The sequence below is a fragment of the Eurosta solidaginis genome, chromosome 4 (genome assembly GCF_040869045.1).
Source record: "Eurosta solidaginis isolate ZX-2024a chromosome 4, ASM4086904v1, whole genome shotgun sequence".
In the NCBI taxonomy this organism is placed as follows: Eukaryota; Metazoa; Arthropoda; class Insecta; order Diptera; family Tephritidae; genus Eurosta; species Eurosta solidaginis.
In genome coordinates, this window is record NC_090322.1 from 85,910,543 (window position 1) to 85,932,519 (window position 21,977).

Genomic DNA, 21,977 nt, shown 5'->3' on the forward strand with positions numbered 1-21,977 from the left:
GTCCGATTTTGCGATCGGCGCGGTGCTCTCACAAGACCATGATGGCAAAGACAAGCCTATAGCCTTTATATCACGAAGCTTGACCACCACAGAGGAGGGGTACGCAACGAACGAAAAAGAAATGCTAGCCATCGTCTCGGCCTTAGACAACCTCCGAAATTATTTGTACGGTGCAAGGAAGATTCGAATTTTTACCGATCATCAACCGCTAACCTTCTCTTTAAGCAACCGTAATTATAACGCCAAGCTCAAGCGATGGAAATCTAGGATAGAGGAGTATAATTACGAACTCATCTATAAGCCAGGAAAATCGAACGTCGTAGCTGACGCTCTCTCTCGGCTAAAAACTCAGGTAAATCAACTAACAACGACGTCCGAATCCGAATATGCCAGCGAAAACGCAACCATGGGCTCAACGTCGTACTCGGCAAACGACGGCAGCTCAACCTGTGACACCGTTCATAGCGCAGATCGGGATAACTCAGATTTAATTCCATTCGTCGAGGTACCCCTTAACGTGTTCAGGAATCAAATTGTGTTTGGGGGGAGCTTACAAATATGCGAGGAATCCCATCCTGGTTACCTGCGACACTATGTAGGAATAGAGGGTATAGGCGAACAAGAACTCGTTAATGTGCTTAAGGAAAAGCTTAGACCGAATGTAATCAACGGCATCAAAATGCCAGAAAGTCACTTAGGGTTGCTCCAGAAGGTATATTTAGAAAACTTTTTACATTATAAAATACGGGTAGCTCAAATTCTTGTAGAAGACCTACGAAACCCAGATAGAGTCCTTGAAGTCATATGGGAGGAGCATAGAAGAGCGCATCGAAACCCCACTGAGAATAGAAAGCAAATCCTAGAGCGATACTACTTTCCGAGAATGAGCAATAAGATTAGAACATGTGTTTCATCGTGCGAAACATGTAAACTTAGCAAGTATGATAGGCACCCAAATACGCCAGAACTACAAAGGACACCAATCCCATCACGTCCTTGTGAAATCATTCACATAGACATATTCGAAATTCAAGGGGAAAAGTTTTTAAGCTGCATAGACAAATTCTCAAAATTTGCTAAACTTTTCCACATTAGAAATAAACCCACTCTGCACCTTAAAGAGAAAATGGTGAAACTACTACACTATTTTACGACCCCTACAATTCTGGTAACCGACAAAGAACGCGGATTGATAAGCCCGATAATACAAAATTTACTCGAATCGTTAGGAATCAGCCTTTATCGTACGCCATCCCAGAGAAGTGAGGTGAATGGCCAAGTAGAAAGGCTCCATTCCACCCTTATCGAAATATTTAGGTGTTTAAAATTAGACAATCCCACTTTCAAGACAAAAGAGCTGGTAAATATAGCAGTAGATCGCTATAACAATACCATTCACTCGGTAACAAACCGAAAGCCAAGTGAGATATTTTTCAATCGTTCAAAAGCCTCTAATTACCAGGAACTCCTAGACAAAAGTAGGAAAATAAATAAATACCTGAAAACACTGCTAACCCAAAAGCAAATTGCCCAGATCGAACGGCATAACAGGAAAAGATCGCTACCGGAGCGTTATGACGAAAACGATGTCATATACGTGAAGGATAGACAGATAAAGGGAAAACAGAAACCACCTTTCAAAAAAGAAATAGTTGCCAAAGACAACAAAGTCACAGTAACCACACTTAGTGGTAAAAAAATCCATAAATTGCACATAAAAAATTTAAAGAAACGCGGCAATGCGCATAATGAATAGAAACTATTTGAAATCATAGCTACAAGAGCGGGCTTATTAGTGGGACCAATCGTGCCTTAGTAGGTTGTGGCGCCATCGAATTCGACAAATGGCTACGCTACTCCCAAAAGGGATACCCACGATTCCCCAACCAAAAAAGAAAAGAAAAACCAAAGAAATGTATTTCTGAATTTTGTTATTACTTGCTACAACAAAAAAGAACAAAAAAGAAAAAAACAAAAAATCACCAAAGAAATGTATCTCTGAATTCCGTTATTACTTGCTACAACAAAAAAAATAAAAAATACAAACTTAAATAGTACAACATTGAAATTATTAGATACTACTATGTAGCGCAAAAACAAAACCAACAAAAAACAAATATACAAGGAACCGAAATGATATGTAAAAAAAAAAAAAAAAAAAAAAAAAATAAACAAAAAAAATAGAATGAAAAAACGTCCCTTTTCTAACAATTTTTTCACTCCCACTAATCTCCTAACCTCACAATAACATAAATAACTTCCAACAACCACTAACCTACTAACACCAATAATGTTAGGTATGGTCTTTCCAATTGCAGACTCCCACTGTTGGCGTCGGCCATCAGCGGCCTCCACATTTTCCACTATAAGGCACCAATCGTTAGTATCCAGAGCGGAAATGGGTGGATCATCAGCGGATCCTTCAAACTTATACATGCTATCAACCTCCGGCAGTACGCTACTATTATATCGAAGATGGAAAAACTGGCTTACCAACTACTAAAACGAACTGACGACCAGCTCCTAGCACAAGTCTATATCAACCAAACTCTGCAGCGCCTCGAAGAGCTGACGAAAAGAATCAGACCCTCCCGATCTATTGACTGGATAGGCTCTGCGTGGAAATGGCTAGCGGGATCACCCGATGCCACTGATTGGGACAATATCCTCCACAGCCAGGGTGAAATCATAGAGGTCAATGAAGTAGTACGGGCATGTCAGCTAGCTAAACGTGGAATTATTAACACTAACCTACTCGACATGGACGAAGTTAATCAGATCCTGTCAGAAATAGAAACACTACCTTACCAAAATATAATTGAGGCAATTGAATACGGAAAACCATCAATATATACAAATGGGACTATGCTCCTATACGTTCTATCAATACCCAAAGTAACAGAGAAGAAGTATAACCTATTAATTACTCGCGCCGGTATCTACGAAGGCAAACAACTGGACCTTCCATTCGATAAAATGCTCGTCAACCAAGAAGAAACGTATGGACTCAAGGAAAATTGCTTGACAATCAGTTCATCTACGGTATGTGAATCAGAGTCCTTGAGCAAATTGGAAGAGAATACCTGCCTACCTCGGTTGCTGAAAGGAGGGGACGCTAGCTGCCAATTCATCAGGCGCAATGGAACGATAATCGAATTGATAAACGATAACACAATTTTTATCTCAAACTACCAAGGTGTAGTGGAAAGTAATAACGATACTAGTAACATAAATGGCACCTACGTTATCCAGTTAAGTAACGAAACGATAAAAATTGGCAACCAAGTGTTCTCCAGCAACGAAGCAATCACAGCTCAAGCCTTGCCAGCCGTACTAGCAAACGTCAAAAACCACACTACAAAGATCAATCTGGAGTATGTTCATGATATCACGATGGAAAACGTTAGATATCTAGGGTATGTAAACGGGAAAACTAACTTCTCGTTAGTTACGGAAGCTGCCTCGATATTCGCAATAGCCCTCATAGTCACCATGCTATGGAAATGGTACACTAGGAAGCTAGATATTCCACCAGTTCAAATTCCGATGCAATGGGCCACAAACACGAAGATCTTCAAGGGCCAATCTGCCCATGAAATCCGTAACATGGACGACAGCGCACCAGTCAAGCCAGTCAGAATCAACATTACACCAAGTAACCAGATCGACTCTACAAAAGAAATATCCACTTCACATTTTTCATGCTTCGATCTGCGGGACGCAGATCTTTAAAGGGGGAGGAGTTATAGCAGCAGTATCCAGCGGTTGACCCATTTACTCACGTTGCTGAGCATGTGACCGCGCTATGTTGCGTGTTGAAGTTTCGCTGACGCAGCACACGCGCAGAATAAGCGGAAGTTAATTGGGACAACGATTGGTGTAGTTGCAGAAATTGTGATTGAACAGCAAATCTAGTGTTAGTTAAGTAAACAATTTTTTATACAATAATTGGTTAGCATAGCATAATTACTTTAACACAAGAACTTAGCTGCTAGGTAAATTACTTTGTTCGAGTTAGTTCAATTTGGATCGTGCAAGAGCACAGAATAAATTTTATAACGTTGAAATATTTCTCGTGTTTATTTTAATTCGGTGAACGGACAGTTCACCGCAACTTTAATTTTTTATCGCCTCGCCTGCTGTGAGGCTTAACTGGCGCCCGAGCAGTTCTCGGTGCAGAGTGGATAAAATTTGATAAAAAGGACCAATTAATAAAAGTATTTAAATCGAACAGGAAAAAGTAAAGTGGAAGTGAAACAAAATAACACGTACTAAAGAAAAAAAGTATTTAAAACAGACACAAAAATAAAGTAAAGTGAAACAAAATAATAAGTACTAAGGAAAACATAAACTAATAAATCACGCACGCAGGAAAAACAGAGTGAGAGCGAAAGCATAAAAAACAAGTACCAGAGTGTCAAGAACCAAAACACCAACAGCGGCCGAATGAAATTTTGCTATTTGTGAGTAGATAGCGCAACTGTTAATACCTTTTTTTCTTTTCTGTATATTCCTAGAAACATGAACACTGAGGAAATGAAAAAATCCCTTTTGAAAATGAATGGCGCAGTAAACGCCATTCTCTCGCAACCAAACCGCCGAGGAACGCCTAAAAAGTGTCGAAACAAAGAGCAATGTAGAGTCCATACAGGGACTCAGTCAAAACTTGGTAAGACTAGAAGAACAGCTAGAGGATGTGCGCAGGCAATCGGCGGACACCGACCCACAACCGGTAGAAGAGCCACTCGTAAGCCCTCGGACTGAGGGCGAACTGAACGAAATTTCAAAACTCCCAGATTCTGTCAAGGAACTCCAAATATTTGACGGATCACGAGAATACTATTCCTCTTGGATCCACAGCGCAGAACAAATCGTTAGGGATTATCAGGTTGTTCGGCACAAGCCGATCTATAGGGCCATATTAAGGCATATTAGGTATAAGATTAGGGGGGCAGCAGACGCTGCACTAGTATCCCACAATATCCTGGATGCTGATTGGAAAAGCATTAAGGAAATCCTTTCCCTGCACTATGCCGATGCCAGAGATATTGAAACGCTCGATCAGCAACTAACCCACATGACTCAAGGACGCCAAGAAGTCTCCGAATTTTACGCTCAAATTAACAAGCAATTATCCCTAATGATAAATACTATCAATACGGAAAAATACGAGCATAAGGAAACAGTTAAGGCTTTGGCGGAGACGCACCGAAGAAGGGCACTCGACGTCTTTATAAGAGGTCTAAATGGGGACTTGCCGACGCTGCTCCTCATACAGAAACCAAAATCCTTACCAGAGGCATACTCATCATGCCTCGCATTTATGAACGTGGATAGCAGAAACGCCATTTATAGAGCCCCACAAACATTCAACAGAAATAACAGAATGTTCACTGATGTATATCAGTCGCGCCATTTGCAGCAAGGCAACAGGGATTACCCACCTCAGTACCAATCTAGATATAGGTACACAGCCCCAACAAACAAAAGTCTTATAAATAGAGTCCCAAGCCAGTTAGGACCAAACCCATACCACCCAGGGTCAGGACAATCTCGCGTTAGTAATCAATATTCGCAGAGCTGGCGCAACAATAACAGCCCCTCAGGCGTCACAAGAATGGATGCTGATCAATCTTCCCAAAGCCGGCAATCCAATAGCTCCAATTTCCGAAGAAACGATAGTCTAAAAAGGGGACCTAGTTCTTCAGGGTTTTCAGCAAACAAACAACAAAAATTGTTCCATTTGGTGCCAATAGATGAAGAGGAGGGCGTAGAAGGCACTATAGAAAGCAATAAGGAACAACCCACCGGGGATCAGGTAAATTTTACGGTAGGGGCCTCGTGTCCGGCGTACCGTATTTAGAATACACCAAGCAAGGTCAGGGAACACTCAAGTTTTTAGTGGATACGGGGGCAAACAAGAACTATATTAGCGAGCGCATAGCTCAAAATACCATACCGGTGGAGAAGCCTTTCCATGTATTCTCTGCGGGGGGAGAAATAAGAATAGACAGAAAAGTGTGCGGAAATTTTTTTAAATTCGTTGGTAAAGATCTACATACCACATTCTTTGTTCTTCCAGGACTCAAATCCTTCGATGGTATCATAGGTGACGATACACTAACAGAGATTAAAGCAGTGCTAGATAGGGAATTAAATCTTCTCATACTAAAACCAGATATTTTTCCGCCCCTTAAGCGACAAAGGGTACAAGAAGTCAATAGTATCAACGTAGACATTCCTTTTGACCCCAGTATTTCTGACCCTATTAGGAAAGGACTGAGAAAGATACTCAACAAATATGAAAACGTGTTCGGACCAGTTGATCGTAGAATGGAGATCGAAACCAACGTCCGGGCAGAGATAAGAACCGAAACGGAAAACCCCATCTACACTAAAAGCTACCCCTACCCAGTCAACATGCGTAGCGAAGTAGAAAAACAAATTAAGGATCTACTATCAGAAGGCATCATTCGTCCTTCGAAAAGCCCCTACAACTCGCCCATATGGATTGTGCCAAAGAAATCGCAGCCTGATGGTGAGAAAAAATACAGAATGGTTATAGATTTTAAACGTCTAAATGCCGTAACCATTCCTGACACATACCCTATACCAGACATTAATGGCACCATTGCAAGCCTGGGATGTGCAAAATAATTTACTACCTTAGACTTAACCTCCGGGTTCCACCAAATACCTATGAAGGAGAGCGACATCCCAAAAACCGCATTTTCCACCATGAATGGAAAATACGAATTTTTGCGGCTCCCTTTCGGCCTCAAAAATGCACCCACTATCTTCCAACGCATGATAGACGACGTGCTCAAAGAATTTATAGGCCGCATTTGCTTCGTATACATTGATGATATCATCATCTTTAGCAAAGATGAAGCTGCTCATTTAAAGGATATCGAAGCAATTCTTGCTAGACTCTTAACAGCTGGTCTTAAAGTCAACTTAGAAAAAACACAATTCTTAAGAACAAGCGTGGAGTTTCTAGGGTATATTGTGACATCCGAGGGTATACTACCAGACCCAAAAAAAGTAGTCTCAATAAGAAACATGCTCCCTCCATCAAATTTAAAAGAACTCAAAAGTTTTTTAGGATTAACTTCCTACTACAGGAAATTCATCCGCGATTATGCAAAAATCGCCAAACCACTAACCAACCTAACACGGGGCGAACACGCACAAGTAAGAGCAACACAATCAAGAAAAGTAGCAATAATAATGGATGAAGAAGCGCGAAAGGCATTCAGTAATCTTAAGGAAATACTGACGACCGCGGAAGTCCTGACATTCCCCAACTTTGAGAAGGCCTTCAATCTAACGACTGATGCGTCCGATTTTGCGATCGGCGCGGTGCTCTCACAAGACCATGATGGCAAAGACAAGCCTATAGCCTTTATATCACGAAGCTTGACCACCACAGAGGAGGGGTACGCAACGAACGAAAAAGAAATGCTAGCCATCGTCTGGGCCTTAGACAACCTCCGAAATTATTTGTACGGTGCAAGGAAGATTCGAATTTTTACCGATCATCAACCGCTAACCTTCTCTTTAAGCAACCGTAATTATAACGCCAAGCTCAAGCGATGGAAATCTAGGATAGAGGAGTATAATTACGAACTCATCTATAAGCCAGGAAAATCGAACGTCGTAGCTGACGCTCTCTCTCGGCTAAAAACTCAGGTAAATCAACTAACAACGACGTCCGAATCCGAATATGCCAGCGAAAACGCAACCATGGGCTCAACGTCGTACTCGGCAAACGACGGCAGCTCAACCTGTGACACCGTTCATAGCGCAGATCGGGATAACTCAGATTTAATTCCATTCGTCGAGGTACCCCTTAACGTGTTCAGGAATCAAATTGTGTTTGGGGGGAGCTTACAAATATGCGAGGAATCCCATCCTGGTTACCTGCGACACTATGTAGGAATAGAGGGTATAGGCGAACAAGAACTCGTTAATGTGCTTAAGGAAAAGCTTAGACCGAATGTAATCAACGGCATCAAAATGCCAGAAAGTCACTTAGGGTTGCTCCAGAAGGTATATTTAGAAAACTTTTTACATTATAAAATACGGGTAGCTCAAATTCTTGTAGAAGACCTACGAAACCCAGATAGAGTCCTTGAAGTCATATGGGAGGAGCATAGAAGAGCGCATCGAAACCCCACTGAGAATAGAAAGCAAATCCTAGAGCGATACTACTTTCCGAGAATGAGCAATAAGATTAGAACATGTGTTTCATCGTGCGAAACATGTAAACTTAGCAAGTATGATAGGCACCCAAATACGCCAGAACTACAAAGGACACCAATCCCATCACGTCCTTGTGAAATCATTCACATAGACATATTCGAAATTCAAGGGGAAAAGTTTTTAAGCTGCATAGACAAATTCTCAAAATTTGCTAAACTTTTCCACATTAGAAATAAACCCACTCTGCACCTTAAAGAGAAAATGGTGAAACTACTACACTATTTTACGACCCCTACAATTCTGGTAACCGACAAAGAACGCGGATTGATAAGCCCGATAATACAAAATTTACTCGAATCGTTAGGAATCAGCCTTTATCGTACGCCATCCCAGAGAAGTGAGGTGAATGGCCAAGTAGAAAGGCTCCATTCCACCCTTATCGAAATATTTAGGTGTTTAAAATTAGACAATCCCACTTTCAAGACAAAAGAGCTGGTAAATATAGCAGTAGATCACTATAACAATACCATTCACTCGGTAACAAACCGAAAGCCTAGTGAGATATTTTTCAATCGTTCAAAAGCCTCTAATTACCAGGAACTCCTAGACAAAAGTAGGAAAATAAATAAATACCTGAAAACACTGCTAACCCAAAAGCAAATTGCCCAGATCGAACGGCATAACAGGAAAAGATCGCTACCGGAGCGTTATGACGAAAACGATGTCATATACGTGAAGGATAGACAGATAAAGGGAAAACAGAAACCACCTTTCAAAAAAGAAATAGTTGCCAAAGACAACAAAGTCACAGTAACCACACTTAGTGGTAAAAAAATCCATAAATTGCACATAAAAAATTTAAAGAAACGCGGCAATGCGCATAATGAATAGAAACTATTTGAAATCATAGCTACAAGAGCGGGCTTATTAGTGGGACCAATCGTGCCTTAGTAGGTTGTGGCGCCATCGAATTCGACAAATGGCTACGCTACTCCCAAAAGGGATACCCACGATCCCCCAACCAAAAAAGAAAAGAAAAACCAAAGAAATGTATTTCTGAATTTTGTTATTACTTGCTACAACAAAAAAGAACAAAAAAGAAAAAAACAAAAAATCACCAAAGAAATGTATCTCTGAATTCCGTTATTACTTGCTACAACAAAAAAACTAAAAAATACAAACTTAAATAGTACAACATTGAAATTATTAGATACTACTATGTAGCGCAAAAACAAAACCAAAAAAAAACAAATATACAAGGAACCGAAATGATATGTAAAAAAAAAAAAAAAAAAAAAAAAATAAACAAAAAAAATAGAATGAAAAAACGTCCCTTTTCTAACAATTTTTTCACTCCCACTAATCTCCTAACCTCACAATAACATAAATAACTTCCAACAACCACTAACCTACTAACACCAATAATGTTAGGTATGGTCTTTCCAATTGCAGACTCCCACTGTTGGCGTCGGCCATCAGCGGCCTCCACATTTTCCACTATAAGGCACCAATCGTTAGTATCCAGAGCGGAAATGGGTGGATCATCAGCGGATCCTTCAAACTTATACATGCTATCAACCTCCGGCAGTACGCTACTATTATATCGAAGATGGAAAAACTGGCTTACCAACTACTAAAACGAACTGACGACCAGCTCCTAGCACAAGTCTATATCAACCAAACTCTGCAGCGCCTCGAAGAGCTGACGAAAAGAATCAGACCCTCCCGATCTATTGACTGGATAGGCTCTGCGTGGAAATGGCTAGCGGGATCACCCGATGCCACTGATTGGGACAATATCCTCCACAGCCAGGGTGAAATCATAGAGGTCAATGAAGTAGTACGGGCATGTCAGCTAGCTAAACGTGGAATTATTAACACTAACCTACTCGACATGGACGAAGTTAATCAGATCCTGTCAGAAATAGAAACACTACCTTACCAAAATATAATTGAGGCAATTGAATACGGAAAACCATCAATATATACAAATGGGACTATGCTCCTATACGTTCTATCAATACCCAAAGTAACAGAGAAGAAGTATAACCTATTAATTACTCGCGCCGGTATCTACGAAGGCAAACAACTGGACCTTCCATTCGATAAAATGCTCGTCAACCAAGAAGAAACGTATGGACTCAAGGAAAATTGCTTGACAATCAGTTCATCTACGGTATGTGAATCAGAGTCCTTGAGCAAATTGGAAGAGAATACCTGCCTACCTCGGTTGCTGAAAGGAGGGGACGCTAGCTGCCAATTCATCAGGCGCAATGGAACGATAATCGAATTGATAAACGATAACACAATTTTTATCTCAAACTACCAAGGTGTAGTGGAAAGTAATAACGATACTAGTAACATAAATGGCACCTACGTTATCCAGTTAAGTAACGAAACGATAAAAATTGGCAACCAAGTGTTCTCCAGCAACGAAGCAATCTCAGCTCAAGCCTTGCCAGCCGTACTAGCAAACGTCAAAAACCACACTACAAAGATCAATCTGGAGTATGTTCATGATATCACGATGGAAAACGTTAGATATCTAGGGTATGTAAACGGGAAAACTAACTTCTCGTTAGTTACGGAAGCTGCCTCGATATTCGCAATAGCCCTCATCGTCACCATGCTATGGAAATGGTACACTAGGAAGCTAGATATTCCACCAGTTCAAATTCCGATGCAATGGGCCACAAACACGAAGATCTTCAAGGGCCAATCTGCCCATGAAATCCGTAACCTGGACGACAGCGCACCAGTCAAGCCAGTCAGAATCAACATTACACCAAGTAACCAGATCGACTCTACAAAAGAAATATCCACTTCACATTTTTCATGCTTCGATCTGCGGGACGCAGATCTTTAAAGGGGGAGGAGTTATAGCAGCAGTATCCAGCGGTTGACCCATTTACTCACGTTGCTGAGCATGTGACCGCGCTATGTTGCGTGTTGAAGTTTCGCTGACGCAGCACACGCGCAGAATAAGCGGAAGTTAATTGGGACAACGATTGGTGTAGTTGCAGAAATTGTGATTGAACAGCAAATCTAGTGTTAGTTAAGTAAACTATTTTTTATACAATAATTGGTTAGCATAGCATAATTACTTTAACACAAGAACTTAGCTGCTAGGTAAATTACTTTGTTCGAGTTAGTTCAATTTGGATCGTGCAAGAGCACAGAATAAATTTTATAACGTTGAAATATTTCTCGTGTTTATTTTAACTCGGTGAACGGACAGTTCACCGCAACTTTAATTTTTTATCGCCTCGCCTGCTGTGAGGCTTAACTTATATGTCGAACTGAACAAGCAAAATATATTTTAGCACAATACCAATTGAAAATTTCACTTTAATGTTTATTTGTATACAAAAACACTTTATTTTTTGAATGTTGGTACATCACCTGCTGTAACTTTATTGTTTACACCACTTTTGTGTGCTTATTAACGCGCAGAACTTAAGAATTTTCGCTTTCTTTAATGACTCTAAAAATACACGTCCGTCCGCCGCTATAGATATTTGCCATGCATTCTACGGTCGACAAAGATAGACGGAGGGCCAACAGACACGCACATAAACACAAATTCAGCGCGTCACCAATCACCATCACCGCTAAAGAGGTTGGTCGCGCTAAACCATCCAAAGCAGTGGACCCAGACGGCATAGACATGCCGATACTTAAAAGCCTTGGGGAAGAGGGTTTCAAATATTTAGCGCAGGTCTTCAACCTGTCTCTTTCCACCTTTGTCATACCCGAGAAATGGAAAATGGCCAAGGTGGTCCCGCTACTAAAGCCTGGTAAACCAGCTAACATAGGAGAGTCGTATAGTCCGATATCTTTCCTATCGCCAGTGGCAAAGACGCTCGAAGCCATTTTGCTCCCTTATTTCCAAGCAAATTTGCAGCTAGCCTCCCATCAGCATGGCTTCAGAAAACTCCATAGCACTACCTCCGCGCTAAATGCCATTAGCACCCAGATAAATTGCGGTTTAAATCAAAACCCCCACCATAGAACAGTACTCGTAGCGCTAGACCTATCAAAAGCTTTTGATACGGTCAACCATGGCTCGTTACTGCAAGACCTGGAAGGGTCTACCTTTCCCCCATGTCTTAAAAGGTGGACCGCAAATTATCTGGGTGGTCGGCAGGCATCGGTGCAATTTAGAAACGAAACATCAAAACCAAGGAGAATGAAACAAGGGTGGTGTCCTATCCCCACTTTTGTCTAATTTCTACATATCTAAGCTACCTTCACCACCGGAAGGAGTCACAATCGTTTCCTACGCCGATGACTGCACAGTAATGGCCACAGGCCCAGGCCCACAGATCGATGAGGTATGCAATAAAATAAACGGCTACCTCCCTGATCTCTCCAGTTTTTTCGCCTCGCGAAAATTGGCATTATCACCGACTAAATCTTCCGCGACCTTATTTACAACATGGACGTCCCAAATGTCGACCATTTTGAACATCCACGTCGTTGGCTCTACGCTACCGACTGTCCTACACCCCAAAATCTTGGGTGTGACGTTTGATCAGGATCTACATTTCGGTGAGCACGCAGCCGCAATTGTTCCGAGAATTCAGAGCCGTAACAAAATCCTCAAATCCCTTGCTGGCAGTACCTGGGGAAAAGATAAAGAAACGCTCATGACTACATACAAAGCAAAAGAAAAAAAGAAAAAACACAAGCAGGTCCTTGGTGAACTCCACAAACAGGCGTCGGACCTTTATGCCGGGAATTGCCCGGTGAATCCAGTACTCAAAGAAAAGTATCCAAAACTCGCGGAAGAGGAACGCATACTCCCCAGGGAAACGCGTGTCAATCTAGCTCAACTTCGTTCTGGATACTGTAACAGGTTAAACTCTTACCTATCCAGAATCAAAATGTATGCCCCGCCTGCAATGTGTCCCCACATGACACCAACCATCTCTTTAATTGTAATGTGGAACCAACGCCTCTAACACCCCTTTCCTTATGGTCCACCCCTGTTGAAACAGCAAGTTTCCTTGGACTCCCGTTAGAGGATATTGATGACAATCTGTGATCGGTCGCAGCTGTTAGGTGGGGCGAAGCACTGCTACAACAACAACGAGCTGCGTCCGATTAATACCCTACCTATTGATGAAAAAATTATGGAAACAGTGGTGAAAAAGCAACTAGTAGCATACCTAGACGATCATAATATAATCATACCAGAGCAATCAGGCTTCAGGAAAGGCCAATCCTGCGAAACAGCATTGAACATGGTAATTGCAGAGTGGAAAAAGGCTGTTGCTGATAAAAAGGTAGTAGTATCTTGCTTCTTAGACTTAAAGAGGGCGTTTGAAACAATCGATCGAAATGAATTGCTGAAGTTAATGGATAAAATTGGGATCAAGGTAAAAGCTTTGGAATGGTTTCGTAGTTACCTGAGTAACAGAAAGCAGAGGACGGTAATTGGAGACGCAGTTTCATTGGTTGTTGATGTTAACATTGGGCTGCCACAAGGCTCAGTACTTGCTCCGATATTGTTTATAATTTACATCAATGATATAAAAACTTGCTTGAGAAATTGTAAAATAAGTCTTTTTGGGGATGATGCATTAGTTAGCATTAGTGACAAAAATGTAGATTGCGCTGTCATGAAAATATAAGAAGACTTAAATAATTTATTTAAGTGGCTGTGCAGTAGAAAGCTAAAACTTAATATTGATAAAACTAAGTATATGATATTTAACAAGAGCCATAATAACTTAATTCAATCTAGTCTGAAAATAAACACCAATGCAATTGAAAGAGTAGATCAAATGAAGTACCTAGTTGTAATAATTGATGAGAAACTAAGTTTCACCGAACATATGAATCATTTAGAGAAGAAAACTGCACAGAAAATAGGATTTATGTATCGAACATGTAAGCATATTAGCCAACATCAAAAAATATTAGTATATAGATCAATTGTAGAACCACATTTTATTTACTGCCCATCAATACTACTAGTAACAAATGATACGTTAATTAATAAGCTCCAAATACAGCAAAACAAAGCAATGCGTTTGATACTAAAATGCTCTTATAGAACATCAAAAAGTATTATGCTTCCTATGTTAAATTGGCTTAGTATTAAACAATTAATCTGGTATTACTCTTTGAACTTTATACATTACATAACACAGGGAATGTTACCAAATTATCTGAGTGATTAAATACAGTATAATCATGAGATCCATAACTATGGAACTAGGAGTAGCAGAAATTTAAGACTGCCCAAAGTAAGAACCGAGTTCGCAAAAAAGACCTTAGGATAAGTAGGCTATAAAATGTATAATGAACTACCAGCAGAGATAAACGACTGTGAAAACGTTGTTAAGTTTAAAGAAAAAATATTTCTATATTGTAAAAATTTAAATATGTAATACTAGTTAAACAATGAATTTACTCACTTCTTTTTAATGAAATAGTTTTAAGAAACAATTACGAATTTTGTAAATTGTACTATACAATGAATTACGCTTTTTTGGCCGTAATAAATAAAATAAATAAAAAATAAAATGACCTTACGGAAGGCACGCTCCCCTTGGCGGGCATCAGTCGGGATAGGGAGGGCAGCAAAGAGGGTCTGTATGTCGGGAATTGCCCGGTGAATCCAGTACTTGAAGAAAAATATCCAGAACTCGCAGAAGACGAACGCATACTCCCCAGGGAAACGCGTGTCACTCTTGCTCAACTTCGTTCTGGATACTGTAACAGGTTAAACTCTTACCTATCCAGAATCAACCCCGACATACAAAATGTATGCCCTGCTTGCAATGTGTCCCCACATGACACCAACCATCTCTTTAATTGTAATGTGGAACCAACGCCTCTAACACCCCTTTCCTTATGGTCCACCCCTGTTGAAACGGCAAGTTTCCTTGGACTCCCGTTAGAGGATATTGATGACAATTTGTGATCGGTAGCGGCTATTAGGTGGGGCGAGCATTGCTACAACAACAACAACAACAACAACAACAACAGCGTCTGTAAAAAATTGATATTCTTCCCACTTTCCTTTTTGAAGTTTATGAAGTGCGTTTTTCGGTGACGATGAAGTCGGCGGTACGCTCGAGCGAAATAAGTATAGGCAGGTGGTCGGATGCCAATGTTACCATCGGCTGCCAGTTGACGCAGTTTACGAGTTCTGCGCTCACGATTGAGATATCTGGCGAACTGTGACAGTTTCCTACCATACGTGTGGGGGCGCCTCCGTTCATTGTGCAGAACGTCGTTTCTTCTATTTGATCCGCCAACCTCACCCCTACTGTCCGCCCGCAAGTTTGAGTGCCATAGATCGTGATGGGCATTGAAATCGCCTAAGATAATGCGATTGTTGCCACTGAGTAAGGCTCTGATATTAGGGCGGTATTCACTGGGGCAACAGGTGGCAGGAGGGATGTAGATGTTGATGATTTCTAGGTTTGCATCGCCTGACCGGACAGATAGGCCTTGACGTTCTAAGACGTTGTCCCTGCGGTCGATGCCAGGATCAAAAATATAACATTTCACAGAGTGGTGTATGATAAACGCGAGGCCGCCTCCATTTCCGCTTTCGCAATCTTTTCTGTGGACATTATACTCAGAACAGGTCTGCAATGCAGATCTTGCTGTGAGTTTAGTCTCTTGAATCGCAGCAATGCGGATGTTGTGCCGCTTCATGAAATCGACTATCTCCGCGATCTTCCCAGTTAGTCCATTACAGTTTAACTGCAGAATTCTGAAGTGCATAGGGAGAGACGTCGCCACTCTGGGAGTAAGTGACGGGTGACTACGTCTGGGTTGAGTAAGGTCAGGACGCAACTGCTGTTGTGGCGCTGGGACTGGGCGTCCTTGGGCAAGCATTGGGGTACCCGGATGATTTGGGTTTGCGACCTGGCAACATGGCGCGATGAAACCCGTCGGGGGGTTGCCGTCGCGGAGACCAGAACATCTAGGAAAGTGGCACCACCCAAGGCAGGAGCTGCATTGGGCGGATGTCGCAAACATATATATTCTGTGCTGGCAAACGGTGCAAACGGAGGTAGGGACTAAGAGTCTGTTTCCCTGACCTACACGATTGCTGCCGGAAAAGAGGGAGGGGGAGAGGGGGCAGGGGCTGATGCTCAGCATTGCTACCGACTCTACTACGAGGGTAGTAGTTATGAGTGGTAGCAGCTGTTTGAGTTGTTGGCGCCGTGGGGCGCGAGCAGCAGCGGGTACTTGTTGTGGCTTGCTGAGCAACGGGGCTGCTGGAAGGTAGTGGGGGGCGCTTAGGCGTAGACTACGGGACGCCCTTGGGCGTGAACAGCAAGGAGCCAAAAAATATTTATAAAAGTTACGTGGACGTCGGGTTTTAGGATCAAGCCCAGAACAACCTGTCCGATGCAACCATCCCTTGCACGGGACACACTGAACAGAGTATGACCGTCCTAAAAAGATTCTTTTCCGGCAGGTGCAGCAAAACCATTTCTCAGGACCGGGGTCAGGACACGGACCCGGATTGGATTCGATGCATTCCCGGAGTAAGAGAATATGGAGCAGTCCTGCTGCAAGGAGCTGCTGGGAGGATGACAATTTGTGGCAGAGACGCAACAAATTAAATGGGGTCACACTGAAATGACAGTCCTTGGTCGGGAAAAATCCCGAGTCGCTCCGGTACATAGAACCGACTGCCTTGGGAAGCGATAATGAGCTCATTTATCATAAGGCCAGAAAACAGCAGTTAACATCTTTCAACTTAAAATCCTTCGATTTTCATTCTAAAATATCGTTTAAATCAATGTTGTGAACGCAAACGTCTTCAAATTTTGGTCCGCATTTTAAAAATTTTATCCAGGGTCCTTGTAAAATTTTAATTATGTAGATGCGTTGAGGATTATACGATTTTCACCCATGAGTTACGCAATGACATCCGAATAGTCACTCCCTAACGTTTCAAGGTCTTTCTCTGGTGTAGCTCGGCAGCATAGCGCGACAAAAACATCTATTAGAAAGTGTTCGGAGCTACACCTAGAGCTTCTAGGAAAGTGACATCGACGAAGGTACATATGAGTTCGAAGTCGCTGTCATATAGCTTCTGTGCTGGCATATGGTGTGAGGGTCAGGAGGCGTGGTAGCGACTGGTGGTCGGGATTGCTACTGTTCGCACATCGGGAATTGTAGGTGGACAAAACCTTTCCTAAATATAATTTTTTTAAATAGAAAAATCAAGCTTTTGGTAGTAAAAATACCGGCGTATCGCGTCTTTTGACACCTCGATATTTTTGGTAGCGTATTAGCAGTCGACCCCTCAACTAGACTATTACCAATATTTTTATTTTCCGCCTTCGGATTATTAATACTGATGTCAAGACGCGTCGTTTGACACCTCTCTCGATATTTTTGGTCGCGTATTAGCAGTCGACCCCTCAACTAGACTATTACCAAAAATAACCCTGGGCTACGCCATGCCAAATCGGGTGTGTGGTATACCCGTGGCAATCGCCCATGTGATGCACAATTTTTTTTGTGGGCACCAACACCAACAACCACATGAAAATCGCCAACTTCAACTGCAAATATTTCCGGACATAGATACAATTTTTCTTTTCCGCCATCGGATTATTGTTCTCGAGATTAATTCGCGTCTTTTGACACCTCGATATTTTTGGTAGCGTATTAGCAGTCGACCCCTCAACTAGACTATTACCAAAATATTAACTCGTTCATAAGATATTAACGAAAAACCGAAAAATGACCCGCGGGTACCTCCCAAACCGGTGGTGGGATCCATAGTATTTTTGCGCAAAACACCTTTCTGGTGTGGCGGCCTTCGGCCGCGCTTATAAAAAATAAGGTAAAGGTCTATTGCTTATTTAAATACAACTTTTTTGAGGAAGTGAAATAGAATCGATGTACATTTACCTTGCGGTGTCAGCGCTTTCAGCGGACTTTTCATTGTCATCTTTTTTGATATCCAGAATGTTCACCTAAATAAAAACAGTTAACAATCGTTGAATTCATTATCAATCTCTATACCAGTCTAGAAATTTCTTGATCTTCGGCTTTTTGGACCCAATCAGACATTTTGTTATTTTAAAACAGCGAGCCGTAGCCTTTATCTTCGAAATTTAGTGTTGTTTTAGTGATGGAACTATATTTCACTATTTGTGATTGCATCGACACGAATGACAAATATCATAGTGATAGCCCATGATTCAATTAATAGAGGTTGTTCTTCAATGATGACAGATCTTTGACACTCCCAACTTGAAAAATCTGGACGGGTTGCTTTTACGAAGTAAGGAAAACGGGGAATAATTCAATCCCCTTCAGTGAAATTGTAGTAGACAAGTATCTTTGGTAGATAATAGTAGTGATAATAAATTTGTAAATGCCAAAATTTTTTGGGAAAATAATTCATTTCCTACGAAATATTTCGTGAATTGATAAAGTTATGTTGGTTTGATCATTCTTTCAGAAATTGTTTGAACAATGCCGTACGTTAGAATTTTATTCAATAATGCACTATCTCAAAATTTGTTTCCAAAACTCCCTACATGAGCATAAGTTCAATGCATTTTGTTATAAGAGGGAGTTAATGAAAAGCATTCTGAGATGAAGCGTTCTTCAATTTAACTCTAATATAGGGCGGTTTTGTGACAAATCCTGAATTGTGAAATTTTTGAAAAATATTTTGGGATAGCATGATTTTGAACAGGCAGCCCACATGGGGTGATACGCTACTCAGCAGCCGCAATGAACTGACAAAAACAAAAATAAAAGAAAATGGCTAATTGTCTTAGAACTTTATATTCCTACCTTGACTTTGACAGAAGAGTTAAGCTTTTGTGCGGTCCTGCCGCTACACAGGGAGTATTCACCTTTTTATTCTGAAATTTCGGAAAGCTCTTTTCCGTTAAGTATTCATGGAAGCTTTCCGGACAAACCGTTAATTTAGAATATTCGGAATATGTTCATTTGATACTACCTCACGAGGTCCGAATATACATAATATTCCAAATATAAACAGATTCTCCTCTTAAATGGAGACGGATGTTCCGAACATACGGAATTAATAGATCAGAAGGTCGACTTTTAATACGCGCCCAAAAATATCGAGAGAAGTGTCAAAGACGCGTATTGACCTCGATAACAATAATTCGAGGGCGGAAATAAATATTCTAGCTCGTTCAAAAGATATTTTCGAAAAACCGAAAATTACCCCGGGTTTCGTTGACGGCCTTCAGCCGAGCTTATAAAAAATTACCCTGGCCGGTCCACCAATGAGGTCGGATCAAAATTAAATGCGTGCAAATTCCCTTTGTACACAAAATCTTTTTCAGTGCACAAAAACATTACAACAAACACATGAAAATTGCCAACTTCAACTGCACATATCTCGGGACAGAGATACAATTTTTCTTTTCCGCCTTAGGATTATTGTTGTCGAGGTCACCTATCTCGATATTTTTGGACGCGTATTAGCAGTCCTGTTCTAGACTTTTACCTGAATAAGTTAACATGCCCAATGAGTACATTTCGTTATGGCATCTCCATTATTTACTAATGACATTTTTACGTGAATCGATTTAATAGTCGAGGTTTTGACGTTGAACGATGAATTTTGAATTGGTTTAGGTTTCGTATGTTCACAGGTTTACGAAAGTGCACGATACCTTGGTGTCCGTACTTTTCATAAAACCTATGTTCAGCCACACTAATAGATCATGGCATAGTTAATAAATTCATCATAAAATTAAAATAAATGTTCTAAGGAATTATGCAGTTAAGAACTTATCGGGTATTTGTAAACTGATTGCCTCCTATTTCTATTACTAATATTTTTCGAAAATTCGCAAAGAAACAACACAGTTAACGGTTGTCAATTCGATTTGGGAGCAAAATGGCTGCAATTGTCAAAAAATGTGTCTTTCGAGCAAACCTCTTGTGATTGAATCATGGTGATAACCATTGTGAATGATGACAAAGTGTGTTATCTTAGCTGTCAACTGCCTGACAGGCTGTTTAATATGGCTGCTTTTCAGCGCTTTGACAGGCTGTTCAATATGGCGTCGCCTATCTTCAGCGGGTGATAGAAAGAGATACAGAATGAAATAGCGATAGTCATTTACAAATCAGGTGATCCAGTCACTTTGGAATTTTGACGTTTATGCAGAAGATATCACACTTAGTCATGTTGTTGTTGTTGTTGTAGCGATAAGGTTGCTCCCCGAAGGCTTTGGGGAGTGTTATCGATGTGATGGTCCTTTTCCGGATACAGATCCGGTACGCTCCTGTACCATAGCACCATTAAGGTGCTAGCCCGACTATCTCGGGAACGATTTATGTGGCCACATTAAACCTTCATGCCATTCCCTCCCTCCCCACCACCAAGTTCCATGAGAAGCTTGGGGTCGCCAGAGCCTTGTCTGTTAGTGAAACAGGCTTCGCCGCGGATAGGTGAGGTTGACAATTGGGTTTGGAGAAGCTATATATTGCGCTGGCAACCTAAAGGGTTGCGCTACACAGCCCCTTAAATCTGGTATTTTATTCGCCTCTTACGACAGGCATACCTACCGCGGGTATATTCTGATCCCCTAACCCGCTGGGGGCACACTTAGTCATCATTCACAATGGTGATAGCTATTGCCAAAAATTAAAAACACAAGATTGCGCATTTCGCATGTAAACAAAAGATCAGCTGTTTTTTATGGGCAATTTTTCGGCATTTTCCTTTACCTCTTGTTTTTTCTTTTTCTTTCATTCGCTCAAGCAGTCAAGTGTGACGTATATGCGCAGAACGAAGCAATTTTGAACTCGTTAATGCGCAATCTTCTGTGTGTTATTTGTGAGCTATTGCTATCCAAATATCATGAATGGCGATTTTCCTTCAGCATGAAATTCTAATACTAACACCCTATTATGAATTTTCATACGACAGACGATAAACGCTTGCTAGCGGGGGAATATTTTGAATAAGATGCTACGATTTTCCAACTTTTTTTTTTTTGAGGGGTTTTGGTGGTCCTGAAAAACACAAAAATATCATCCGCAACTCTAGGAAACTCTTAGTTTTTGAGAAAAAAGCTTTTAAATTCCGAAATTTGATGATATTACAACTTAAGTTTTGCACCTGATATTCGCTTCAAGCTTGCCGAAAGTGGTACCCAAAGACGCGTATTTTTGTCAAGATTCAGAATCCCTTAGCGGAAACTATATTTTTTTTTAACGTTTTTAAAGTTATTCGCGAAAAACTGGTGGGTACGATTGTCGCTTTTTTCGCATTAAACAAACGAAAAAATATGAACGATACATGAGTATTCGTTACATTGTTGGCGAGTTTCTTCCTATCAAAGAGTGTTTGATAGTGCCAGATTTGTACAATATAACTATTTTTGTCGGATCGGATCGGACATGGCATTGGCTTCGCATATGACTTCAACTTTGGCAATGCTTCGACTTTAACACGTAACGAAAAGTTAATCTGTTATAGCACAATTTTGCGCATCAAAGCGAATATAACTGCAAAGCCGTTCTGTTGTGATCTTAACACAGGCTGACAAAAGTGCCTTTTCTGCGCTGCTTCGCTTTGGCACTGCCACAAAAAAGCAATAAAACATCGCTTTGAAGTAACCAAAGCATATTTCAATTCTTCCTCTATGTCATTTTCAAAGGCACAAAATCCTGTCATAATTATCAGGCCTCATGCTTATTTATTTCATTCTGTTAACCATTTGTTAGCTTTAAAATTTTTTTTAATTTGAAATCGAAAACATCTGGAATTTACAGCTTAT

The 21,977-nt window shown here is 41.0% G+C and overlaps 1 protein-coding gene across 3 annotated transcripts in view; it reads right to left on the minus strand.

Annotated features, from left to right (window-relative positions):
• The window catches only part of Dbp80 (putative ATP-dependent RNA helicase Dbp80), a 493,971-nt gene extending 475,595 nt beyond the window's left edge, over window positions 1–18,376 (minus strand). For all 3 annotated transcript variants that reach the window (XM_067782226.1, XM_067782225.1, XM_067782227.1), the window contains exons 1-2: window positions 18,220–18,376; window positions 18,106–18,170 (exon numbers count right to left, since the gene is read on the minus strand). In XM_067782226.1, the coding sequence (XP_067638327.1) occupies window positions 18,106–18,170; window positions 18,220–18,267 (113 nt within the window). In that variant the 5' untranslated portion in view covers window positions 18,268–18,376. The remainder of the gene's footprint in view (window positions 1–18,105; window positions 18,171–18,219) is intronic.
• Window positions 18,377–21,977: the final 3,601 nt, after the last annotated feature.